Source organism: Amblyomma mixtum, chromosome 10 (genome assembly GCF_055824585.1).
Source record: "Amblyomma mixtum isolate Tamu chromosome 10, ASM5582458v1, whole genome shotgun sequence".
NCBI lineage: Eukaryota > Metazoa > Arthropoda > Arachnida > Ixodida > Ixodidae > Amblyomma > Amblyomma mixtum.
The window spans coordinates 180,806,308-180,833,900 of record NC_143021.1 but is presented as its reverse complement, the minus strand read 5'-3'; the positions used below and the strand labels follow the sequence as shown (position 1 = coordinate 180,833,900).

General features: G+C 45.2%; 1 protein-coding gene and 1 non-coding gene across 2 annotated transcripts in view; one reads left to right on the top strand and one right to left on the bottom strand.

Annotated features, from left to right (window-relative positions):
* LOC149327883 (uncharacterized) overlaps positions 1 to 27,593 on the bottom strand; it is a 65,031-nt gene that overhangs the window by 26,958 nt on the left and 10,480 nt on the right. Inside the window, exons 3-8 of the mRNA XM_089563306.1 lie at positions 26,772 to 26,940; positions 25,650 to 25,776; positions 20,341 to 20,550; positions 17,508 to 17,584; positions 12,034 to 12,090; positions 8,035 to 8,089 (exon numbers count right to left, since the gene is read on the bottom strand). Of these exons, the coding sequence (XP_089419432.1) occupies positions 8,035 to 8,089; positions 12,034 to 12,090; positions 17,508 to 17,584; positions 20,341 to 20,550; positions 25,650 to 25,776; positions 26,772 to 26,940 (695 nt within the window). The remainder of the gene's footprint in view (positions 1 to 8,034; positions 8,090 to 12,033; positions 12,091 to 17,507; positions 17,585 to 20,340; positions 20,551 to 25,649; positions 25,777 to 26,771; positions 26,941 to 27,593) is intronic.
* On the top strand, positions 9,729 to 9,802 carry TRNAT-GGU (transfer RNA threonine (anticodon GGU)). The gene has a single exon. It is a non-coding gene; the product is annotated as a tRNA-Thr (tRNA).

Below are 27,593 nucleotides of genomic sequence, written 5' to 3'. Positions count from 1 at the left end.
TCAGCATGCTTTCTGTGCTCTGTATACAGGGTCTGTTCTGAAAGTAGTAGGACTCATTTTTTTTAACAAAATTTATTCATGAGAGTAATAAAAACGATTGGAATTTTTCAAAGTAGCACCCTTCCGCACCTACACGCTGCTGCCAATGAGTTTTCCAGTTTTCGTACGCCTCCAGGAACGCCTGGGCCAGAATGAGGTTTAGCTCCCTCGTCACGGCCTGTTGAACCGCCTCTACCAATCCGTGATGTTTCCCCTTGAACGTCGATTTTATTTTTAGGAATAGAAAAAAGTCTGGCGGGGCTAAGTCGGGGCTCTAGGCGGGCTGAGGCACCGTTGCCGCCTTGTGCTGGGCAAAAAATCGGGGTCCTCATTCACAGGATGAAGATCCTAGCGGATCGCTTTCCGGTTGGCCTTTTGCTCCTCTGACAACACTCCCGGCACCAACTTCGCGCACACTTTCCTCATGGCTAAGTTTTCTGTCACGATCTCAAAAACTTGGGTCTGAGGAATGCTCAAGTCATCAGCAATCATTCTGATACTCATCCTCCAATCACTGTTCAGTAAATGTTTCACTCGCTACACATTTTCGTTGGTCTTGCTGGTCGAAGGGCGTCCGGAGCGGTCATCGTCTTCCACTCTTTCCTTACCTTCTCGGAGCAGCTTGCGCCACTCAAAAAACACGTGGTCTACCCATGGCAACGTCACCGTAGGCCTCCTTAAACATGCCGTGAGTCTCTTTGCCCGTTTTACCAAGATTTACACAAAATTTGATTGCATATCGCTGATCCGGTAAACGCTCCATGATTTCGCGTGACGAGACGTGTCGACAGGGGTTCACAGTACAAGCGACCTGCTCTCTTCAACGGCCGAGAGCCGACTGGCGATTTTCCCCAGCATTCCCAATATCCCCCTTCAACGATCCTGCACGCGCAGACCGCCTCTAGTCCGGCCGTTCGCCCAGGAAAAAACCAGTCCTACTACTTTCAGAACAGACCCTGTATATAGCCCAGACAGGCCTACAGCTGCAAGAGCCAGTACAGCTGCAAGAGCCAGTACAGCGGCTATCTCGGTGAGACAGCCGCGTCAGCTGCAGGAGTAGAAGAAAAAAGCGCTTCTGCACAAAACTGGGCAAAATGTAACAAACAGAATGCATGGCAGCCCTGCCATGCATTACCCACAATGACGCAACTGGTAACAATGACCCAACTGGTAATCTCTCAACTATTTTTCTGACTGAGAGCTCCTAAGAATACACTGAGAGATTCATAGTTTTGCTGGGTTTCAAAGGAAAACCCTGTGTGCAAGACTCCATACTGGATGTTCTGGATGCAGCCACTGTTAAAACAAGCCACATCCAGGGTTCTAGCACAGAAATTCTTGCACTGCAGAACCATATACAGTAGCCGACCGATATTTCGGACTCCAATAATTCGGACTAGCGCGATTTTCGGACTTCGCCGAGGAACCGTCGCGCACCTCATAGGAACGTGTACATTTTCACTACCGATATTTCAGACTTTGCGGAGTCTAAATGTTCGAATTTTCGGACTAAAATAGACGCCAGCAATATTGCAGTGATCGTTTTTCAACCGAAAATTTGTTATTTTGGCCTAATGTAGATGCCAGCGGGCATCGCTGTCACTACCAAACTGTTTGCCACCACCGCGAAAGGCGCCATCTTGGATTTAAACGGAATCGGCTCGGCTATAGCTCGGCGGGCGCAGTCGGACTGGCTTGGATAGGTTTGGCTATTTGTTCTCGATCGTCGAGATTGGTATATTAGCTCTATGGTCGAGATAATGAGATGCTCTCCATTGCCATCAAGATGGCCTACAAAGGGCACGTGATTGCATTGAAAACGGTACAACGGGACAGCAAACGCGGTAGACGGGGGCAAGGGTGGGACTGCATTTGGAGGCGCTCGCTCCCGCTCGCGTCTTCCCGCGGATTACCCATGGGTCACCTCGCGGTCTTCGCGAGCATGACTGCCCCACGCAAACAGACTGTTCTTGCTTCGCGCAGCGAGTGCATTCATTCGCGGCATGACCGCGGCTGCATCGCACTATCTGGTATCATGATGTGATAGGGTGCGGCATGAAGAAAGCACAGCTACAACTCAGATATAGTCTAATATTATCGCTTGTAGGCGGAACATGGGAAGCGGCGATTTTCGCGATTTTGAAAGCCGGTTTTTCGCTGTTCGGACTGTTCGATTATTCGGACCATTTTTCGGGTCCCGCCGAGTCCGAAAAATCGGTCGGCGACTGTACATACTAGCGGTCATTGCAACAGGAGAAAGCTTATGTGTGACAAATAAAAAAATGCAGAAATATATAAGGCTAGCTGCCACGTTTCATGAACATTTCTTCAACTTCAGTACTGTGCACATGGCAAAATGCAGCCAACAGTGCAGCCACACTTCTTGTATGAAGAAGGGGTGTTTAGTGTTTGGCTTTCAAGTTATATATGCAAGACAGCACACAGTACAGGGCCAAACACTACAGATAGCTGCACAAATTGCACAAACACTTCGTGCCAACAAAGCTATGAAAGGCATCCCGAATTCAAACCTGCAAGCCTCTTCACTTGTGACATCACAGTGAGATGCAGCTTCTTTAAATGCAGAAGATTTAGCCTCCATGGAAGCCTTGGATGCACATGACCAGGGCATCACACAGCTAATGTTAAAGGGACAGTGAGGAGAGCTCTATTAATATTTTTTTTAAAGCAAAATCCGATAGTTCGGCATTTCACGGCTTTTTTGCCACTTGGCCGGCAGCAAAAGATGCATTTATTTCTAAGAAATTTGGATTCGAAGTTGGAAAAGTTTTTCCCGCCGCTCTGATTCAAACTTGGGATTCTCTTATGATGACACAGGACTAAGTGACGTGAAACATGATGTGCACATGACGTGAAGCAGACTCCATGATTTCTGGCGGCCAGCAGTGCGGCCTAGCAGCAGCCGAAAAGAAAGCTACCGCCGGCCGCACATTGAAGGCATCTATCGGCTATTGCAGCCGTCGCTAATGTCGCTTCGTTTACGTTTGCACCGGCGTTTTGCCAGCGTTACGATGGGTCCCGTTCTGGAAGTCGTCAACGAAGTTCTCGCAAATAGACACCTTTAGCATACCGCGCACCTTGTTACCGTGAGCGGAATACCGGGAGCCCGCCTACCGCTGGTGAGCAGGCGCTGATTGGTCCCGATGCTGCAGGCGCGCGCGTAGCTGCCGGGTACGTGGCGCCATCTGGCGACGTCAAGGAGATTTGCGCATGCATTGGCTGTGCCTCAGTGATTCGTGGTTTCTCGTGTCCTAGTGTTGCTAGAACCATTGGTTCTAGCAACACCGTTTTGTCCTATGACGTCATCACGCTTGTACTTGCGAGTTTGGCCTGTGGCGGCGATACTTGCATTTTGGTTCTTGCTCTTTTCTACGTTACAAGAGCCTTGTTGTCAGTATGAATGGCGTTTTTGTAATCAGGAGCTGGTATTCTGTCGATACAAGCCAACTTGAATTTCTCCTCAGTGTCCCTTTAAGCACACTGCATGGTTGAACACACGTATGCCCTTCGCCACGGAGAGCAATCAATGTGCTCCTCCCACTTGGGCCATTGATGAAATAAACCCCACACAAAATCAGCGTGAATATGAAGAAGCAGCTTGGCACACTTTTGGACAGCACTACACTGTCCTGGCCCCAAGCACGCAGTTTTGTGTAAGGAGGCTCACACAAACTGACTGCGCAATTCTGTGGGCACTGCTATAGAAGTCACACGTGTTTGAAGCCTTGCGTTTGAAGCCTTGAGCCAGTGTTTCCCGAGTGTGTCAACATATTACATAATCAAGTCGGGAGTCAGCTGATTAGTGGTACAATAAGTACTTTCTTCTGGGCGAGTTGGTTCATAATTTCCAAAGGTAAAAACTTGCGCAAACAGTAGAAGAAGAAGGAGACGGTACAACAGGACAGAGCGCAAACTTCCAACTGGTTTATTTAGGAAACTGTACCTACATATATAGACAGGTGAAATCATATCAGAGTGATCAAGCGTAAACACGTGTGCACACAACCAGCGAAGATCCACTACCAAGCAGGGCAAAACTAATAAAAACTCATCATGTTATCACTGATGTATGTGTGTGTATCTGTCTGCGTTGCTGGTATTACCCTGCATACTTCATTCAGCCTTCTTACAGCTAGCATCTTTTGGCCTCAGTGATAACATGATGAGTTTTTATTAGTTTTGCCCTGCTTGGTAGTGGATCTTCGCTGGTTGTGTGCACACGTGTTTACGCTTGATCACTCTGATATGATTTCACCTGTCTATATATGTAGGTACAGTTTCCTAAATAAACCAGTTGGAAGTTTGCGCTCTGTCCTGTTGTACCGTCTCCTTCTTCTTCTACTGTTTGCGCAAGTTTTTACCTTTGGTGATTAGTGGTCCTGGGCAGTATTCTATCTTTGCTCTTTCAACGAAATCAACATAAAATGTGACCCAAGCACAGCCTCCCAAAAAAATGCGAATGCAATAAAAAGCCCTTCAGGTGTATACAAGTTCTTGAATTACACTGGATTGGCAGAAAAACAAACTATCTCTCAGAGAGACTTCATGCCAGCTCATAAGCATAAACTTGAAAGCAACACGTTTACAATAAGGAATATCACTTCTTAGATGCCATATGCAACGTTGCCTAAACCAAACCTTCATCCAGTCTATCCGCTGGCAAAAAATATACATACAAACAAAGAATATGTTGTTCTCTGGAAAAAAACAACATAAAAATAAACTATTTCAAGTTAATTGGCTTGAGCAGTGAAAGCAAATTTTCAACTTTAGAACTTGTATAAGTTGCGCTGACAATGGTACCGTATAAACTTGTATAAGGGCTGCACTACTTTTTAAAATTCGGGTTTGAATTTTGAAGGTGCACCCCGCACACGGACTAAAAAACAAACATATAACTATTTTTTTTAATCACCACATAATCTCGTGTCAGGGCCGCGCCCCCCCATTACGAACTAAGTAATTGATAAAAAAAATACAGTTTACACATTTTTTTAAAATTCGTGTATGGGCTGCACCTTCAAAATTCACACCAATTATTTTTAAAAAGTGCGGCCCTTACATGGGTTTGTATGGCACCTAGTCCAAAACAGGGGGCGCGGCTCTTACACGAGATTATACGGTACTAAGCAGCTCTGCTATACCCCTGCCACATAAAAACTCGAATGTGTTTCCAACAAAAGGCAATTATCCAAGAATAGTGCGTGCATAGTAATAATCAAATGATTTACTACCAATATTGTTTCACACTCAAAAAAACACCTTAAAACTTGTATAAAAGGTTGCAACAATTCTGATAACTTATTGAGGAACGTTATCAAGAGCTAGGGTACACAGAAGCTGGTTTGGCTCATGGGCTTTAACATCCCAAAGTGACTCAGACTATGAGGGACACCAGATATGTTCAATCACCTGGGGTTCTTTAACCTGCACTGACACTGCACAGTACACAGGCCTCTAGCATTTTGCCTCCATCGAGGAGGCAAAATCCTTTCTCGTTTTTTTAATCACAATGCTGGATGTCCTTCGCAACAGTTGTCAAATGCAGCCCATATTACACCAGTTCCTGTATTCTTTTTGCACAAAATAGACAAGTCTATTGCAGTCAAACCTTGCTACATCGAACATGGACATCACGAATTATCGGCTATACTGAACTGTTCCTAAATATTTTTGACAAACACGTGCAATTCTTTAACACTGAACGCAGTTGCTCAGCGTCAAGCTGTGCCTGCTTGAAGGGCAGGTGGCAGGCTTTGCCTCACTACAGAAGTGACAGGTGGTGGTGCAGCAAGCACTTGCGCCACGGTTTGCGCCTTTATCCTGCATTATCATTAAACTATCTATCCTTTGCACTTGTCGATAGCACCACGTAAGATACCGCAACGTGAATAGTTGGTAGCCAGGCAGTCAGCACATGTTTACACCCCCCGTATCCACTGATAGTGGCCCAGAACCAAAAGCATGGTCAGTGGTAGCCGTCTATAGTCAGATATAACTTAAAGGTGCAACGAAGAGGAATCTGAGCTCGTCTTTTTGCCGCGGGAACTCGATCTACACGTTCCGAGCATTCTTGGAAACTTCCACTTATTGCCCTGTGTGGCCAATTTCCCCAATTAAATCGAATTAATGTCCGGCTCTCGCCTTTTTTTTTTTTAATTCTCCCTGCACAGTGGGCGGAGTCGACCAACGCGTGGAGTGCCTTCCACCCGGTCCCGTGTCGGCTTGCCGCTCTGCCATCGGCGGAGTAATACGTAGTAATCCGTAGAAGCAAATAGTCCGCGCGTATTTTTATTTCTATGGGCTTATTTTGCGGCTATACTATCTGCATATGAAACCATTTATTCACGAAAACCTAAAAAACAAAATAAAGCGAAAGGAAAGCCTCCACGGAGCTGACTGAAAGGCACTCCACGCGTTGGTCGACTCCGCCCACTGTACGGGGAGAATTAAAAAAATAAAGGCAGGAGCAGGATGTTAATTCAATTTAATTAGGGAAATCAGCCACACAGGGCAATAAATCGAAGTTCCTAAGAATGCTCGGAACGTGTAGATCGAGTTCCCGCGGCAAAAAGACAAGTTTAGATTCCTCTTCACTGCACCTTTAAGTCTGCAGTGATTCAGGATGGCCGAACAGAATTCCTCCGTGACAAAAAACAGACCATTGTTAAAGCTTTTTTTTTCTTACCAAAACTCAACAATTTTGCTCAACAATTGTGATGCCTCTGACTTTTCTCTACAGTCTTAAAAAGGTGATTTTGTTTTGTAATTGCTATAATTGGCAATTCAGCAGTGCTTGTTTGAAAGCTAGTTGGTTCATGGTTGTCGGCTTTCATGGATGTGGTTTTTGAAAACGGCGATAGCTTTCATTCTGGCGCCCCGTTTTTCATGCGCAAGCCCAGTAATGCGAGACCACCGTAGCTAGCATCTGACTTGCCACCACGTGCTGGTGGTGGTGTGCAGGGAAGCCAACCTAAGTGGAACTTGGCGTTCGGCTTTACACGGTCTCTGGAACTGCCGCAAGCAACTTCGTAATGCCACTAAAACTCACAGCCAGAGTTGCTCTGGGATGTTAAATCACATCAAACCAAACTTCAGAAATGGTCTCCCTCTGCTTTCTAGTAAGGAGGGATCGAGTTGCTATCCTTTTACTGACTGAATTTTGCTTCCCTTGTGTACATTTTTGGCAAAATTTTCACCTATGAATTTCAACCATATAAAACTATGTTACAAACTTTTGTGCTCATTCACAGAAATTTGGCTATACTTAAAGGGAGACACTGGTATTGAAAAAAAATTTTTATTAATGAAGTCACAGCTATGAAATCTTCAGGGAATATGTATTTTTGTGTGCTGATTCTAAATATGTCATTTAATTTCATGTAAAACAATTCCTTGAGCACTTATGCACTTTTTATGCTAGTATTTTGTGGAGAGTTTTGAAAAAAATTTGCTCAAGTTCTATGAGAGCCAGGATGATAATTTTACCCTTATTGTATTCCTTGGTGTCAAGAGAACCCAATGGCATACATTTCAGTGAGTTTCCTGCAGCAAATTTTCTTCAAAACTCTCCCCAAAATACTTGCATAAAAAGTGCATAAGTGCTCAAGGAATTGTTTTGAATGAAATTAAATGACATATCTAGAATCAGCGCACAAAAGTACGTGTGCCCTGGAAATTTCATAACTGTGACTAAATTAATAAAATTTTCTTTTCAAGACCAGTGTCCCCCCTTAACTTTAAAAAAATGTTTACAGAGCACCTTCTCTGCTCAGATAGAGTCCAAGCTGCCAAACCAGTCACCAACAAGCAGGGAAGGTGCACTGGTTAGCCATTGTGCTTTGCACAGCACTGTTTCGGAAGAAATTTGTGCAAATGCTACAAAAAAAAATGGTAGAATATTTAACATAACAGGTCTGTGATGCCTATAAAATAGGTACGTCAGTTTCGAAGCACCCCAACACAGGACAATACCGTTTTTTCGAGTCGGCATCCTTAACTGAGGAGGTCTCAGGTTTGGAGGAAGTCTCTGCAAAGAGAGTAAAGAAACATGTCAACATGCTGTTGCAACAATACAGTCCTTAGCAGTCAATGACATATGGCAGCTCTAAAAAAAATAAGCGTATACCATGTGCAACATTTCAACAAGTCTTTACTGCACTACGTCCAGCTGATCTCGAGCTCAATCACCTGTACCATTACCGTAAAAACCCACGTATAATACAAGGCTTTTTGGCGGATTTTAGCACGTCAAATTTCCGCCTAGCATTATATGTGAATCCAAACAATTCTCTGACAAAATCCGCAGTCCCGGTTTCATTTTTGACGAGTGCTGTTACCACGACGCTTTGAGCGAGAGGAGGCGCTACCCAGTGACGGCGTAGATAGTGGTGGCGGCAGTTTCAATTTCGACGCCAGGCCACTACTTAGAGCTGCCTGTCGAACAGCATTGGTGGCACAGAAAACAATATTGCGTTTGCGGACAGCAATAAGGTTTGGTTTGGTTTATGGGGTTTAACGTCCCAAAGCGACTAAGGCTATGAGAGACGCCGTAGTGGAGGGCTCCGGAAGTTTCGACCACCTGGGGTTCTTTAACGTGCACTGACATCGCACAGTACACAAGCCTCTAGAATTTCTCCTCCAAAGAAATTCTAGCCGCCGCGGCCGGGATTACACCCATGTCTTTTGGGTCAGCAGCCGAGCACCATAACCACTGAGCCACCGCGGCGGCAGACAGCAATAAGGAACTAAGTAGTGACGATGAATAAACCCCCCGCAGGTACTTGTGCTCCTCCTTTCAAATTATTGCTTGCAGTCTCCATTTCCTTTTCTGCACACTCAACTACGGTTTCCCTCTGAGTTCTACTGCAATAATAATTTTTTTTCTTATGAGCGCAAAGTCCCCTATTCGCTGTCACATTATTTACGTGTAAATACGGTATTACTTGGACAATTTTTTCCACACACTGCCAACCAAATTGCGTCATTGCATTACCTAACGATCCATCACTGCTATCGAGGCAACATGCAGATTTCAAACCCACACAGGTCTGACTGAGCACACTCAACAGCTTCTCTTTCACTGGTTTCTCAGTAGGTACTGCAGCTAGCACACCACCACAATGTGCCCAAAAGCTTGCACGCCTTGTGACACACGCTAATCTTGTATTCTGCACTTAGCACTGTACTCATTGAACCTCTAAACCTCTCTCTACCATTTTCTTTTTTTTTTCAATGCTAGAAGTGAGCTACTGCACACACAGACGAGCATTCTTGTGGGCACAAAACAGACATGCCAAGCATTGTCTTAATAGCAGAGCGTTGGCACACCACATGACGCAGCAAAGAAGCCTGCCATCCTGGTTGCCGTCCTGGATAAGCTTGCCGTCCTGGTTAGCTCAACTGGTAGAGCGACTGCTCCGGTGAAGCGGTGGTCCTGGGTTCGAACCCCGGACCAGGACGAATTTTTCTTTAACTGCGAAGTTTCTGAGAAAGCTGTATAGCTTTCCTTTGTAGCCGTATGGCTGCGCTCGGATGGATGCCAATGAGTAATTACTCCCTTATTACAAATCTACTCCACCTTGGGGGATTCCACTAAACATTTGACCAACAGAGTTCCCACTTCGAGTTATTGAACAATTCGCTCTCGCCCTACCATAAGCTTGCCGTCCTGGTTAGCTCAATTGGTAGAGCGACTGCTCCGGTGAAGCGGTGGTCCCGGGTTCGAACCCCGGACCAGGACGAATTTTTCTTTAACTAGGAAGTTTCTGAGAAAGCTGTATAGCTTTCCTTTGTAGCCGTATGGCTGCGCTCGGATGGATGCCAATGAGTAATTACTCCCTTATTACAAATCTACTCCACCTTGGGGGATTCCACTAAACATTTGACCAACAGAGTTCCCACTTCGAGTTATTGAACAATTCGCTCTCGCCCTACCATAAGCTTGCCGTTTTGGTTAGCTCAATTGGTAGAGCGACTGCTCCGGTGAAGCGGTGGTCCTGGGTTCGAACCCCGGACCAGGACGAATTTTTCTTTAACTGCGAAGTTTCTGAGAAAGCTGCATAGCTTTCCTTTGTAGCCGTATGGCTGCGCTCGGATGGATGCCAATGAGTAATTACTCCCTTATTAGCAAAGAAGCAAAAACTACTGTCAACTCAACAACAGCAGGCACACATTACTCCATTCGTTACATCCAAAACTGAATTCCTGACATAAAAAAAACAACCTAAGCTCCACACCCCAACCTTCCCAAAGTTTAACATGTTGAACAACATAGTGCTTGCACGATATAACTGGCTTATGGATGACAACAACAGTTTATGGCCAAAGCCTATAATGACAATGTTTTATTTCGTCCTGGAATGTGCTTGCATACTAACAGAAAACAAAAGCAAACTGCATGAAGGTGACTAAGCCTACAGCAGATAAAGGGGCTTTGAAATAATTCATATGGGCATATTCTAGTGCAAAACAGATCTGTAGGGGTGGTCTTTGTGGTTATTCAAGTCAAATTTGAAAGCTATGCGTGGACCCTATCATTTAGAAATGATTTTTAAAAATCACTGCAGCAGTAGCTTGCAATCCATTAGGGCGACACGCATCACCGTGCGTCCCCTACCTCGATGACATGAGTGGGCAGATGGTTTGGTTGGTTTGGTTTTATGGGGTTTACCATCCCAAAGCGACTCAGGCTATGAGGGACGCCGTAGTGAAGGGCTCCGGAAATTTCGACCACCTGGGGTTCCTTTAACATACACTGACATCGCACAGTACACGGGCCTCTAGAATTCAGTGGGGTGAGCCTGAAGGCTTGGCCTTCTGCCCACTGACTTCATAGGCGTGCGGGGGGGGGGGGGGTGCAGTGAGATGCGCCGCCCTAATCAACAGCGAGCTACTGTGACAGAGATTTTAAAAATTATTTCTAGACTACAGGGTGCACGGAGAGCTTTCAAATATGACTCTAATACCCACAAAGACCACCGCTACATAACTGTTGGCCAATAGGCCCATCGAAATCATTTCAGGGTCCCTTTAAAGGGACAGTGAGGAGAGCTCTATTAATATTTTTTTTATAGCAAAATCCGATAGTTTGGCATTTCACGGCTTTGTTGCCACTTGGCCGGCAGCGAAAGATGCATTTATTTCTAAGAAATTTGGATTTGAAGTTGAAAAGGTTTCTCCCGCCGCTCTGATTCAAACTTGGGATTCTCCTATGACAACACAGGACTAAGTGACGTGAAACGTGACGTGCACACGACGTAACGCAGACTCAGTGATTTCTGGCGGCCAGCAGAGCGGCCTAGCAGCAGCCGAAAAGAAAGCTACCGCCGGCCGCACGTTGAAGGCATCTATCGGCCATTGCGGCCGTCGCTACAGTTGCTTCGCTTACGTTTGCACTGGCATTTTGCCAGCGTTACGATGGATCTCGTTCTCGAAGTCGTCAACGAAGTTCTCGCAAATAGACACCTTTAGCATACCGTGTACCTTGTTACCGCTAGCGGAATACCGGGAGCCCGCCTACAGCCAGTGAGCAGGCGCTGATTGGTCCCGATGCTTCAGGCGCGCGCGTAGCTGCCGGGCACGTGGCGCCATCTGGCGACGTCAAGCAGATTTGCGCATGCATTGGCTGCGCCTCAGTGATTTGTGGCTTCTCGGGTCCTAGAGTTGCTAGAACCATTGGTTCTAGCAACACTGCTTTGTCCTATGACCTCATCACGCTTGTACTTGTGAGTTTGGCCTGCGGCGGCGATACCTGTATTTTGGTTCTTGCTCTTTTCTACGTTACAAGAGCTTTGTTGTCAGTATGAGTGGTGTTTTTGTAATCAGGAGCTGGTATTCTGTCTATACAAGCCAACTTCAATTTCTCCTCAGTGTCCCTTTAACATTCCACCAGTTGTTCAACCTGCGGCAAGAAGACCTGGCTTCGTCCGGAAAAAAAGTCAAACACAAAGGCTGAAGGACAACAAGGCTTACCGCAACAGCCAGCTTCAAGGCAGTGACCAAATCCTTGTGCCGTTTGCCAGCCAGGTGCTGTAAAACAGTAATAAAAAAAAAACGTCAAAATAAGCCAAGAGTTACATTAACTGAAGGACATTAACCCTTTGAAGGTTTTTGCCGTATATGTACGGCGGCGGTTTTCTGTCCCGCAAGGTCTTTGCCGTACGGGTACGGTTTCGATCTTCCGTTTGAAATTTTGCGCCAAAAGAACAATGCGTGCTCACTGGGGGGTGCTGCCACCTCTTAGGACTTACAAGAAGTGTTTGAATTTTGTGCTGCCTTCTTACGGAGATAAGCAGAACTTCTGTCTAGCTTTAGCGCGGCAGCACAGACTGCGGCAACACCCCTTTTGTAGTTTTGGTTCCGCCGCGTGATCGCAACGGAGTCGCGCGAAATTTGAGTTTTCTTTTTGTCAGCACTATCTTGCAGGGGCTGCCGAAGTTGATTTCTATCTTTATTGGCGCTGCTCTTAGCTTGCTTATCACCGTTGCTCGCAAGGTATTCTCGCCCTCTGTGGCAACGCGCCTACGTGATTTCGATTCCGCCGCGGGATCGCAACGGAGTCGCGCGAAACGTGTTTTCTCTTTGTGGGCACTGTTTTGCAGAGGCGGCGAAAGTTGATTTCTATCTTTATTGGTGCTGCTCTTAGCTTGCTTATCACCATTGCTATTCTATTCTATTGAACATTTTCCAGTTGTGAGTGATGCTGTCACCAAAGTACTGTTCCTAATTTTTTTTTACGATTTATTCTCGATTATATACATTTTGTAGATTCAAGACCCGCAATAAAGTAATTTGACCACCTGGGACAGTTTTCTTCAAAATAATTCGACCCTCAAAGGGTTAAAGTAAAACCCTGTCAGCCAGAAATAGATTTGCATAAATTCTGCATGCTAATTTTCTTAGTTCTAGACGATAGGAATAATTTTCGCGGCCCTGCGAGATTCATATGATTGAGATTATGAAAAATGCAGCTTTCCGAAAATCGATTTCTCGGCGATTTTTTTCGCGTCCAAGATCCATGTCCTCCCTTAACAATAAAAAATGAGAGGCAACGAGAGCAATGTTCAAGAGTGCATCAAGTGAACCCAGCTGACAACACTTCAGTAACGTATGTTGCTGGGCAAGTTGGTTTTGCATTTTTGAAAAAAAAAACATGGTGCTACAAGTACAGTCAAGCCCACTTATAACAATATTCAAGTGCCATGGAAATACCATTGTTATATCCAATAATTGTTATAACAGGGTTGTGCTGTAAAAAAGAAAAGATGACAAACTTCACCGCATTTATCGGCAGTAAATACCCGGAGGGGTTTGATTGTTCTAATGCCTGTAAAAGCTTGTTAATTTGAACTTCAGGGAACCGGAACAATGTTCACCGTTCACCGATGACCAAAGCACCGCCATCACTGCACCAGCGGGAGCTTCGCACACCTCCACGTCACAGGAATCAAGCCGTCTTTCCTGAAGTGATTCTTACGGGAAATTCAAGAAGCATGCAGAACCAAGGGTGCGGTGACAGCTGACAAGAGAAAAACCACGCTGGCTGCATGCACGTGCGCTGCACTGACTGATTAGGGGTACGCATGGCGTGCGTAGCCAATGCAGCAATGCAGCAGCTCTCCTGACACGATGACGCCTGCCTCTTTTGCTTTCGTGGCGTTGCTGCGCCAGCTTAGTCCATTGGTCGGCCCCACACATGCACGCTTTTGTGTTGTAAGCATGGTTTTGCTGGTGTGGTTGTAGCATTTCCTTCTTTCTTTTTCTATAATAGTTGACACTCAATTACCAGATTTAATTGTTATAACCAATAATGTGCCTTGACAGCATTGCTATAAGCAGTTTATTTTACCATAGAACACGTGGCAAAGCTGATGGTGCCATGACTGACCATTGTTATATCCAATATATTGTTATAACCAGTATTGTTATAAGTGGGCTTGACTGTACATGCACAAAAAGACGAGGAGACGAAGCCTTCGTCTTTTTGTGCGTGTACTTGTAGCACCATGTCTTTTTCAGAAGACACAACACGCTGCCCTTTTGTGCCAGTGGTGGCTCAGATTTCGGCTTGCACAGCACGAGTGCAATGGGCACTCATGGCAGTACAATTGCTACAGGGAAGGTATGCAACCTTTCTCCCTCTTCAAACTCATTCCTAGCAGTCTCTTACTGCAATGTCTTACTGCGTGTACTCTACATGTGTTGAGCTTGAGTGCACGCGTGCATGTCCAGTAGGTGTGTTAAAGGTGCAGTGAAAAGGAATCTGAACTTGCCTTTTTGCTGCAGAAACTCGATCTACACGTTCCAAGCATTCTTACAAACTTCTACTTATTGCCCTGTGCGGCCGATTTCCCCAATTAAATCGAATTAACGCCCGGCTCCCGCCTTTGTTTTTTGAATTCTCCCCGTATGGTGGGTGGAGTCGACCAACGCGTGGAGTGCCTTTCAGTCAGCTCCGTGGAGGCTTTGCTTTCGCTTTATTTTGTTTTTTTGGTTTCCGTGAATAAATAGTTTCATTCGCAGATAATGCAGCCGCAAAATAAGCCCGCATAAATAAAAATACGCGTGGACTATTTGCTACTATTGATTACTACGTATTACTCCACCGATGGCAGAGCGGCAAGCCGCCATGGGACTGGGTGAAAGGCACTCCACGTGTTGGTCGACTCCGCCCACCGTACGAGGCAGAATTTAAAAAAAAAAGGCGGGAGCCGGATGTGAATTCGATTTAATTAGGGAAATCAGCCACACAGGGCAATAGATCGTAGTTTCTAAGAATGCTCAGAACGTGTAGACTGAGTTCCCGTGGCAAAAATATGAGTTCAGATTCCTCTTCACTGCACCTTTAATTTATGGTTTATAAAAGCGTTACAATGCCCAGCTGTCGTGCGTTTGGGTGCCAGTCGTGCACAGAAGTTTACGTGAAAGCCATGTTTATGTCTTCGAGCATTAGACAAAAAGCAACAGCAATCTGGCCTGCAATATCTTAGATGCTGGCGTGATGGATGAAAAGCGAAATACTGCCACTTTCAACCATCGAATTCCGCATGTATTTGGTGAGCGTTATACACTTTGGTCAGCCCGAGTTTCACGGCAGTTGAATAAAAACTTTAGTTGGTAGAATGAGCTCAAGCGTACCTGTCTGTCTCTACCTACTTTGTCTGTGTTCTCGTAATTCTAATCAGCGCAGTACTAGAATAATTAAGGGGGGATGTGGGGATCAAATCGCAAAAATCGCGAAAAAAGTCCATTTTTGAAAAGTACACTTTTTGGCATCTCCAACACTATATTTCTATGTTGTACTGAAATACTATTTCACCCAAAAATAAACTTTAAGCACTCCAAATATATTGGTCAGCATCTACACATAGACAGTGTGTGCTAGCTTAGAACTTCCAGGCTTGTTTTCTCGAAAGTTTGTTTTGAGCTTAATACCTTGTTCATGCAAAGCGTAGCACAGCAATGGGTGAATGGATTTTTACCCCATTAGTTTTGTTGTGATCACTGAAATGTGGTCTGCGTCAAGACAGTCTCAGATTTACCATTTAGGCTCGCATGTTTTTATTACATGGTAATTAGAGCATGATACATACTAATCATAAAAGAAGGTGCACATTGTGTCCTTTAAAAAAAAAAAAGAGCATAGAAATTTAAAAAAAAAAAATTGAGAGAGTCCTGATTTACACCACACTTCTTAGTAAATATTAGAAGCATTTACAGACCTGTAGCCTGTTTTTTTTGTCATTCTAGGCTTTCCACAAGCAAGCAACATGAGGACATCATATAAACAGTGATTAAAGGGAACCTACTGAAGCTGTCATTGTGGAACTTTATATCTGATTGTTTGATGCTATTTTAAGCCAGTCTGCCAAATTTCATCACTCTAAGCCAAAAAATAGAAAAGTTGCCTTCGATCCCCTCATCCCCCCTTAAGGGGGGTCGTCACTGGTCTTGAAAAGAAAATTTTATTAATTTAGTCATAGTTATGAAATTTTCAGGGCACATGTATTTTTGTGCGCTGATTCTAGATATGTCATTTAATTTCATGTAAAACAATTCCTTGAGCACTTATACACCTTTTATGCAAGTATTTTGCGGAGAGTTTTGAAGAAAATTTGCCGCAGGAAGCTTGCTGAAATGAATGCCATTGGGTTCTCTTGACACCAAGGAATACAATAAGGGTAAAATTATCATCCTGGCTCTCATAGAACTTGAGTACTAATAGGGTACTGAAGCTGCCACTTCAGAAACAGGAATACACACTTTCCTTCTCATTTCTGAAGCGACAACTTCAAAACCCCATAACTTAAGTTCTGTGATAGGCAGGAAGACAATTTCACCCTTATTGTATTCCTTGGTGTCAAGAGAACCCAATGGCATACATTTCAGCAAGTTTCCCGCAGCAAATTTTCTTCAAAACTCTCCGCAAAATACTAGCATAAAAAGTGCATAAGTGCTCAAGGAATTGTTTTACATGAAATTAAATGACATATCTAGAATAAGCACACAAAAATACATATTCCCCGGAGATTTCGTAACTGTGACTTCATTAATAAAAATTTTTTTTTCAAGACCAGTGTCCCCTCTTAAAGGGGCTGCGAAACACTGCCTGGGGGAATACCGGCTATACTTCAGGTGGGTTCTTTATGTCACACAGATGCTGACTTAAAAAGAATTACAGGAATCAATGCAGAGGAACGGGAGTTATTCAGTGGAGAAATTTCAAAATACAAGCAAACAAAACGCTGCCCTCAACTCGATTTTAGCGGGGCTTCCCACTCCTATTTCGCTCTCCCAATGACGGCACCTGGCGCAACCAATCAAAACAGCCAGCCAGAGCACGTCGCGGAAGTTTGTACTCCATGGTTGCCTGCTGTCTGTAACTCGTTTTTGCTGAGACTGGCAGCGTCGTTTCCATGCCAGAGCGCCCCTGGTGGTGTATTTTTATTTTACTTGCTTTGCAGGGCTTTTATCTAAGACAAACAAGTTGTTTTTGTTGATCTAATATAAAACGCAGGCAGATGCAAAATGTGTCTATTCACGCAATTTGCAGTATATTTACTGTTTGTCCGATCATCAAGCTCGCGCCAGGTGATGTCATATCCGCTGCTAAAAACCCACCACTGTGTGGCGACACCATCAGAGCCATGAACTTGTTTTTGGGAGGACATTAAAATATTAAAAAACGGAATGTACGCGGTATTACCGACGCTAATAGCACCATTATAACTCACTGTATGCAATAAACAGGCAAAATAGTTAACTAAGATTGTGTTTCTGGGCCCCTTTAAGTGTTGTAAGCATCTCCGAACCAAAGGAATCTCTGGTTCATTTAACATCCGCTGAAAGCAAAGTTAGCTGTCAAAGCTCAGGCAGGTTAGCTGCTGGCCTTGTAGCTGACCCAAGGATGGCTACCAGAGCTGATAAAAGTGACAGTGCCGTCTCACCTGCATGAGCTGGGGCACAGAGCTCAATGTTATGCTGCAGACGTCACACGCCGGCCTTTCTGCTGGCAGAACGGAATCTGCAAAAGCAAGAAGATGGCACAATGACTTCCAATCCTCAAGACACAACCAGCAGATGCCCATTTTTAGCCTGCCCCGCTTTTAAACGCACACAAGCCGTGTGGATTGGGGCACAGGGTAAGCCTGACGAAAGTAACTCACTAACTCAAGGTAACTCGCTAAGAGTTCGGAAGCGGGCGGAGTGGGTGAGGGAACAAACGCAGGTTAATGATATCCTAGTTGAAATCAAGAGGAAGAAGAGGGCTTGGACAGGGCATGTAATGCGAAGGCAAGATAACCCCTGGTCCTTGAAGGTAACAGAGCGGATTCCAAGAGAAGGCAAGCGCAGCAGGGGGCACCAGAAAGTTAAGTGGGCGGATGAGATTAAAGGTGCACTGAAGAGGAATCTGAACTTGTCTTTTTGCCGCGGGAACTCGATCTACACGTTCGGAGCTTTCTTAGAAACTGCGACTTATTGCCCTGTGTGGCCGATTTCCCAAATTAAATCGAATTAACGTCCGGCTCCCGCCCTTTTTTTTTAATTCTGCCTCGTACGGTGGGCGGAGTCGACCAACGCGTGGAGTGCCTTTCACCCAGTCCCGTGGCGGCTTGCCGCTCTGCCATCGGCAGAGTAATACGTAGTAGTCCGTAGTAGCAAGTAGACCGCGCGTATTTTTATTTCTGCGGGCTTATTTTGCGGCTATATTATCTGCGAATGAAACTATTTATTCATGGAAACCTAAAAAACAAAATAAAGCGAAAGCAAAGCCTCCACGGTGCTGGCTGAAAGGAACTTCACGCGTTGGTCGACTCCGCCCATCGTACGAGGCAGAATTAAAAAAAAAAGGGCGGGAGCCGGACGTTAATTCGATTTAATTAGGGAAATCAGCCATACAGGGCAATAAGTTGCAGTTTCTAAGAATTCTAGGAACGTGTAGATCGAGTTCCCGCGGCAAAAAGACAAGTTCAGAATCCTCTTCAGTGCACCTTTAAGAAGTTTGCGGGAATATGGTGGCCGCGGCTGGCGAAGGACAGGGTTAATTGGAGAGACATGGGAGGGGCCTTTGCCCTGCAGTGGGCGTAGTCAGGCTGACGATGATGATGATGCAGAATGAACACATCATGAGCGGCAAGATCAAGGTTATCTTTTTTTAACTCGGCTCTAAGTTGCTACGCTCAAACACTGTTAAGCAGAAAGAAAGGAATTCTGCGCAGCTTGCTAAACAACTCTGCCACATCAATGCTATGACGAGCGCTTTCATCAAAAGGGCTGTATGCTCTCTAAATCAGTACCCACATATATACAGGTGTGCTCAAGTAGTGCACATTAATACGAGAAATCATGTGATAACAATTTACACCACGGAACCTTGCCTTGGCGGAAATTTAAACCCATTTCAGCCTTTTCCAGTTAGCAAGTCCCAACAGCAGAGAGAGAGAGAAAGCAGAAAAAAAAAACCTTTAGCCATTTCTAGTCAGTCAGGCTACGCAACAAATCTGTGCAAGTGCTACAGCTGTGAAAATCTCTCTTCATCCCTCCATTTATCACTGCATATCCATAGAACAGGTATTGTAAAACGCTACAGAGGCCTTTCTGAACTACACCATTTAAGAACTGCGTGCTAGTCTTTCAAAGTAACGTCCAACTCAAGCAGGAGTGAAACACGCCTTTCAACTCAAGAACTTAGAATTGCATATTCCTTTGTGACCAGCCTAACGAGCAATGTTTTCAGTCGTCCACTTCTAAAACAACTTCAGTAGAATCTCAGTGATACAAATCTCACAAGGTCGTAAAAAAATTCATACCATCTGAAATAATGTACTATCATCCAAATGAACAAAATTGGTATGCACAAGCATACAAAATGCACGTATCATCTGCAGTGGTACAGGAAAGAGCTGGGAACATTCGGAATTCCGCACATTGTGCACAATGCACTCCGGCCAGGGAATTTTAAAAATTCGTATAAATCACAAAACTCTTACCAACTGTGTTTGTATCACCGAGATTCTACTGCATAGTCGAGACCGGATATATCGAACCCGGATATTTTTAACAACTCTTGCTTCTAAGTTACAGATAAGCTTATCTATTACCATCTTTTATATACCAAATTTTCAATATATCAAATTATTTCAAGATTCTCTTAGAGATCGATATATCCAGGTTTACCAATATCCCTCAAGAGAAAAGTATACAACATTTGTATCCTACCGGTACTCACCTATGGGGCAGAAACATGGAGGCTAACAAAGAGGGTTCAGCTTAAGTTAAGGACAACGCAGCGAGCTATGGAAAGGAAAATGATGCGTGTAACGTTAAGAGATCGGAAGCGGGCAGAGTGGGTGAGAGAACAAATGCGCGTTAATGATATCCTAGTTGAAATCAAGAGGAAGAAGTGGGCTTGAGCAGGGCATGTAATGCGAAAGCAAGATAACCGCTGGTCTTTAAGGGTAACGAAGTGGATTCCAAGAGAAGGCAAGCGTAGCAGGGGGCGGCAGAAAGTTAGGTAGGTGGACGAGATTAAGAAATTTGCGGGAATATGGTGGCCGCAGCTGGCGAAGGACAGGGTTAAGTGGAGAGACGTGGGAGAGGCCTTTGCCCTGCAGTGTGCGTAGTCAGGCTGATGATGATGATGATACCCAGGTTTGATTGTACAGCGCCATATTCTTACTAATGTAGCAGCTCAAAACAGTCGGACAAGTAGTGCCACCAAACACACCAGCCGATACATTGCTTGAAAAGTTCAGTGCACATATGTATTTATACACCCACTTGGATCAGGGGGTCCAGGAGTCTTGGCAGGAGTCACTGGAGGTGTCGGCGGCTGGCGGTTCTTTCCAGGAAAGTCCATTGCTGAAGGGTCCAGGCCGAGGCTGGCACAACGTGCCTTGTGTTTGGACCCCCCGAGGTGCATCTGCATCTGAGTCCTGCTGACAGCCGACACGTTGCACAGGTAACATGTGCTGGGCTGGAATTCAGCAGCTGCGCAGAAAAAAAAAAAAAAAGAAAGCCCTACACTAAACTACACCAACTCCAGACAATTATCCAGTATAAGAAAGATCTCCCAAGAAACTTTGGTTTCCCATGTTCCTGTGCTTGCACCTAGTGGGTGCATTGACAAACCACCCCTGTTGTCCAAGGCACATGAGTGTGACAAAACCTAGTGTGAACAAAACTCAGGTCCACACTTGAACTGAACATACTGTCACGTAGTGGTGACTGCAGTACGGCCAACAGGAAAACAGCGAGAACGTCTTTGAAACGAAACGCTTTATTCGGGCTGACTTGCGCCCGCAAAGAACTGAATCACTCGACGGCGGCGTAGCAACAAGCGTGCTCAGTGGTCGTCGAACAGAATGACTGCCGCTGTCGGCCGTGCTCTTTTTAAAGCTGATAGCGAACATTCGAGATAAAGCTTGGAAAGTTACTAGAACATTCTGGAACAAAGTAGAATCTGCTCCGCCTGGATGCGATCAATCGAGATAAATCTAGGCGCGTCTTGCGCCACAAACGAAGCGATAAAGCGGCGTGTCGGCAGCCTTGAAGCACGAACAAACAAGCATTACAAACAAATGCTACAAAGATTCGCGGCAATATTAATGTACCACTAGGTCGTGCATTCTAACAGCATGAACAAAGGCCACTGGCCACTGCCCATTTTCAAATAAAATGTCACTAGTGTGCAATACGATATACCATGCACAGGCCAGGAAATCAAGTACCAACAAAAACAGCCCCCATCATTAACCCTTTCCGGTCAGGTGTAGTTTCCCCACTAACTACTGCACCGGTTAATATTAAGGCAAAAGCCTTTAATGCCTCATACTGTCGTTAGCAGACGCGTCGGCAGATTTGTCCGCCTTTCGGCGTCACTGCTTAAAAAGAAACTGCGCCGAGGGTGGAAATCGAAACAGAGCCTTCGGCATTTGAAGCGGAGACGCTACCACTCCGCCACGAAGGCTCAAGGTTCGAGCATGAATAAAGGCGCATCTAGTGAATGCATGGGCTTCATAAATAAAATAAAAGGAATAAAGTCAAGAAAGGGAAAATAAAAAATAAGAAAATAAGCCAAATAAAAAAAATAAAATAGGATATAGAAATAAAAATAAAAAACAATAAACAAGAAAAGGAGCAAAAATTTAAAAAATATGAAAAATAAAAAGTAAAAAAACAAACTGCGCCAGGAAACGCTTTCGCCTTGCAGCACTTTAGAGAGCCAAAGTGCCCCCTGAATTTTTTGGGGGGGCCTTCTAGATCCTCATAAAGAAAGCGAGTGCCACGAAATGATTTGGTAGTAAACATTAATTGAAAGCATTTTCTTCAAGTTGTGCTAGGGCTACAGCGGAACTCCTTTGAAATGTGGAACCTCTCGAAACACTCTCCTGGGTGGAGGCCAGGCTCCCTCGCACACATCTTGCAAAGGAATACAGTCTCCCTTCTACCTCCTTTTGTCAATCCTTGCTGCTGTGGCCTCCAAGCCTGCCTTCAAGTCATTAGACAACTTCCCACAAAACACGCCTGCCGGAATAAAACTCATACCACAAGTTTTCGACACCAATTAAAAGCCTCAAGACCACGCGATCAAAAAAATATTTTTCCAGTGGCATCGTGCTGTCATCACTCGAGAGAAAAGTCCGATGACCAATTTGCAGGATACAACAAATTCAACCAGACGGCACGCGGATTTACCTCCAGAAATAGCAGCCTTAAAAATTCAGGGTGGCACTTTGTTGATCTAAAGTGCGGTGAGGCGAAAGCCTTAAGCGCGGTGTTGCTGCTTGTGTCTCTGATGCGTTATAAAGATGTTAGGCTTCACCTCTAAGAGTGAAATGCGACACCATCTTGGAACGCTGCTAGGGAGTTCATAGAACGCCATGGCCTGTTTGGTTCTACGCCTTGCTCGTTGGTAAACTGGTTTTTGAGGAAAGTAAATGTATTGGTGGTGGACACCTAAACCTCGCTGTAACAAGAAGAAAGATGGCAGTGAACGAAGACGCTGTATTCACTAGACGCGCCTTTGTTCATTCCAAACCATCGAGCTGGCATGGCGGAGTGGTTAGCATGCTCGTCTCGCACTCCGGAGACCCGGGTTCGATTGCCGAAAATTTCCTACTCGGTTTTATTTATTTATCTGGCCTCACTAGAAGGGTTACTTAGGCTAATTGGGTAATTAAGCAATTAACTAAACTCAGTCCCACTTACTTGGAGCATCACTATACGAGCCAAAGTACAATTGGCCCCGTTTGAAATTCGTGCACTGTGACGTCACGACTGTTTCGACCAATTGAAAAGCGTGACATTTCTGTCGACAACTCCTGCTTACAACGATGAGGCATTAAAGGCTGCCGCCTTAAAACGTTGCGTCCAGCCATGCCCGACAACTGACCGGACGGGTACTGTTCTGCTGTCGGGCAATGCCTGACAGATGACCGCAAAGGGCTAACCCTGGTGTGGGCTATTAATATAAAGGTCTACTAAAACATCTCAAGCAGTCAATAGGACAGGTAGACAGAATGGGCAGGGCAGCCAAGGTAGTAAAAACATACAAAATAAAAATATTGTTGTAAGATTCCTTTCTTTAGTTTATAAAGCAAACTCACTGCAAGACCATAAAAAGTCTGGTTTGGTTTGGTTCATGGCGATCTGACGTCCCAAAGCGACTAAGGCTATGAGAGACGCCGTAGTGGAGGGCTCCGGAAATTTCGACCACCTGGGGATCTTCAACGTGCACTGACATCGCACAGCACACGGGCCTCTAGAATTTCTCTTCCAAAGAAATTCAAACGCCGCGGCCGGGATCGAACCCGCGTCATTCGGGCCAGCAGCCGAGCACCATAACCACTGAGCCACCACAGCGGCACCATAAAAAGTGAAACTGAATTCAAAAGAAAGCAACACGTCTGACACAGCTATCGTGCTTTTCCAGTCATGGCTAGAAAAAGAAAGGACTCCATTCCTAATACCGTGGTATGGCGTGGTATCCAGTACTTCGAACCCAAGGTTACACATTGGCAGTGAGAGATGCTGTGGTGGAGAGCTCCACATTGATTTCAATCAACGAGGGGCCCACTGGTACATCACACAGGAATTTAAAAAATTTTGGCCCCATCAAAGTATGGCCACTGTAGCTGGAATTCGATCCTGAGACTTCGTGCTCGGCAGTAGAGCACCTTAGCCACTGAGCCACCACAGCAAGTCCACCCCGAACACTAATCCCCTCTTTCAATGCAAGCATTACTACCACTTGGTCTGAGACCAGAGAGAGGCTCCCGTACCAACAAAAACAGCCCGGCTCTCAGCCAAAGCAGAACACTGTGCAAAACACTCAGCACAGCCCATAATGCTACCCAGTTTCCTTTGCTTACAGCATGCACATGTGGATGGTGAACATTACCGTATTTTCCGGTGTATAAGATGTGGCTTTTTTTTTTTTCAAAAATCTTGCCGGTGCGTCCTATACAAGGGTGCGTCTTATACGCGAATTTTTCGTTTTTTTTTTTTTTGCGAGTTCAGAAATTACTCAGGTTCATGTTCAAGCTTTTTTCACCAAAAACATATCGCTACCAATGAGGCGGTTGTAACACGGTTAATGCTTAAATACGGGGACCGCCATGCGCAACTTTTTTAGGTGAACTTTATTATGAAACGGCGGGGATGACGACTTCCGGGTTCATAAACATGCGGCGTTTCAGAGGCCCCAAGCAAAAGTAGTGTGAAATGCCAAAAGATGGCGACAATCACACTCCTCACCATTGTCGAGACAAGTCAAGAGAAGCCGGCGTTTTTTTTTTTTTTATTCACCCTTTGCAACTTTGTTTGCTCCGTGCACGTAGTACGTACGTAGTGCGGAGAGAATGTTCCAGCCGCGTTGCCTCCAGAAATGGGCGAACTTTTTGATAGCGCATGCGAAGGTTAAGACTGCAAAGGTTTTAAGTAAAAATAAAAAGTTGTTATGGACATAAGAAGACTTCTTTCGTTTTCTTTTTTCCTTTTTTGCTATAAAACGTGGGCGGGTATGGCGTGGGTGTTGCCTTTTTCAATCACTTAGCGTTGCTTGAGAACTCCTCACAGGTACAGTGCATTTCGCGATGGTCGCACAAGCATGCTTAATTAAGCCTTACTAGCCTAACTGGGTACATTTGGGTGCATCTTATATACCAACTATTTCAATGACAGCCTGCATACTTGGCGGATGCGTCTTATACCCCTGTCACACGGCCAGTTTCAATGGCCATCGAGTCGAGGGCCATCGAGATTTTCGATCGCCATCGAACTCGAGGGAGTTGTGGAGGTGCTACACGGCAAATCTCAATGGCCATTGAAATCGTTCTCGCGTCTTACGCCAAGCTCGTGTGGCGCCACAATCGCTAAGTTCGGTTTCGCGCAAATAACGAAAATATATTGACGAAACTTAACTAAATGTTGAAACACACTTTTTTACAGTCATAAGGCGTGTTCACACTTGTTCAAAAATCCGGCAAGCGAAGCGGATTCGCTCGCCGCAAAAACTAGGACCAGTTCTCATCTGTTGACGCCCGGGCGAGTTGGAACGGCCGCGCCGCTGCTGCTTCTCGCTGTGCGCACCACGTCGCCGCTCGCGGCGTACACAGATACAGTGAGAAAATAGCATAAATTTATGCTGTCTACGTACCACGAGCGTATGCACGCTTACGTACGATAAACGCAGGAGCATTCCCACATTTAGTTCACCGTATGCTAGCAGAGACGCAAAAATAAACTCAGCCTCTAGTGGCGCCATCTGGTTGTCAAAACGGGAACCATTACTGTCAACAAACCGACTCTCTTAGGCCTAGCAGCGGCAGAATCGTAACTCCAAATAAAAAATAAAGCAAATTTATCACTTATACGTTTTCTTGTAGGCAAGATGGGACGAAGCGAAAGACCGGTGCCCCATTTATGACCAGTGAACGGACAGAAAAAGGCAGCAACAACGAGAATTCAGTCCGAAGCGAGGGATCCGGCTTTGAAGGGGTATTATACAAGGGTGCGTCTTATACACCGGAAAATACGGTAAAAAGCAAAGAAAGTTTCCATGCAAGCGGTAAGTAGCGCGCTCTTACCAACTGCTTCCAGGCTGCCAAATTTCTCAAGCCTTTCCACCAGCTTGAGATGCTTGCGTCCCTTCAAATGCTCCTCCTCAGTTTCCTCAAATGTTTCCTGGCACATGTCACAGGTGTACGATGGCTCCTGAAATAATCGAAGACACAAGACCTCGCCCTACCTCTTGCACCAATGCACGAGAATAAGACCATCAGATGTGGTCTCAAGATCTGCCAAAGTTAAAGGGACAGTGAGGAGAGCTCTATTAATATTTTTTTAATAGCAAAATCTGATAGTTCGGCATTTCATGGCTTTGTTGCCACTTGGCCGGCAGCAAAAGATGCATTTATTTCTAAGAAATTTGGATTCGAAGTTGAAAAAGTTTTTCCCGCCGCTCTGATTCAAACTTGGGATCCTCCTATGACGACACAGGACTAAGTGACGTGAAACATGACGTGCACATGACGTAACGCAGACTCCGTGATTTCTGACGGCCAGCAGAGCGGCCTAGCAGCAGCCGAAAAGAAAGCTACCGCCGGCCGCACGTTGAAGGCATCTATCGGCTATTTCGGCCGTCGCTACCGACGCTTCATTTGCGTTTACACCAGCGTTTTGCCAGCGTTACGACAGATCCCGTTCTCGAAGTCGTGAACGAAGTTCTCGCAAATAGACACCTTTAGCATACCGTGTACCTTGTTACCGTTAGCGGAATACCGGGAGCCCGCCTACAGTCGGTGAGCAGGCGCTGATTGGTCCCGATGCTGCAGGCACGCGCGTAGCTGCCGGGTACGTGGCGCCATCTGGCGACGTCAAGGAGATTTACGCATGCATTCACTGCGCCTCAGTGACTCGTGGCTTCTCGTGTCCCAGCGTTACTAGAAGCATTGGTTCTAGCAACACTGTATTGTCCTATGACGTCATCCCGCTTGTACTTGCGAGTTTGGCCTGTGGCAGCGATACCTGTATTTTGGTTCTTGCTCTTTTCTACGTTACAAGAGCTTTGTTGTCAGTGGCGTTTTTGTAATCAGGAGCTGGTATTCTGTCGATACAAGCCAACCTCAATTTCTCCTCAGTGTCCCTTTCAAGGTACATTAAAATTCCAGAATAGGTCGGACAAAGTTAGCAAAGAGTAATATGCATACACTTTTGATTTCAGCAGCACTGCTGTCCTCTGCCTGTGGATCTGCAAGCTCCTGGTTTACATCTTCGGAAGCAGCTCCAGTTTCCTCTTCCTCTTTCACGGCTCCTGCCTCTGCACTGGCAGCTGCAGCGTCTTCAGTCTTCATTTCCTCATGGCTAGCTTGCAAGGGCCTAAAAGAGAACATGCACAGTTAAGTTTAAGCTGCACAAAATGTCAGGTTAGAGAAAAATTAAAGGACACTTAACCTTCGCCTTTAAGAGTGGAACACGCCAGCGTGTTGCAGGTGGTGGTATAAATGAACGCATTTTTCGTTTTTTTTTTAATCAGTTAACTCCCCTTGAATCAGTTAACTCCTACAAATACCTAGGTGTTCATATCTCACGTAACTTATGGCATAGACACATCGAACATGTCGCAAACAACGCCAACAGGACTCTTGGATACTTGCGCCGAAATTTCTCTACCGCGCCTCTGCCGATAAAACTAACCCTTTATAAAACATTAGTACGACCAAAGTTACAATATGCATCTGCAGTTTGGGATCCTAATATAGTCACACTGATAAACACACTAGAACCCATTCAAAATCGTGCAGAACGTTTCATCTTACCTAACTATTCCCATTACGCCAGCATTACTTCTATGAAAAACACACTTGCCTTACCAGACCTTTCTTCGCGCTGTTAAAGGATCTCTGTTAAAGGATCATCTTTTTTCGAGCCCTTCATACATTTCATCCCGTTCCGATCATATATTTAAAGTCGGTGTTCCATTTTTGAGAACAAAATTGTGTCATGATTCTTTTATTCCTAAATCCAGCGTT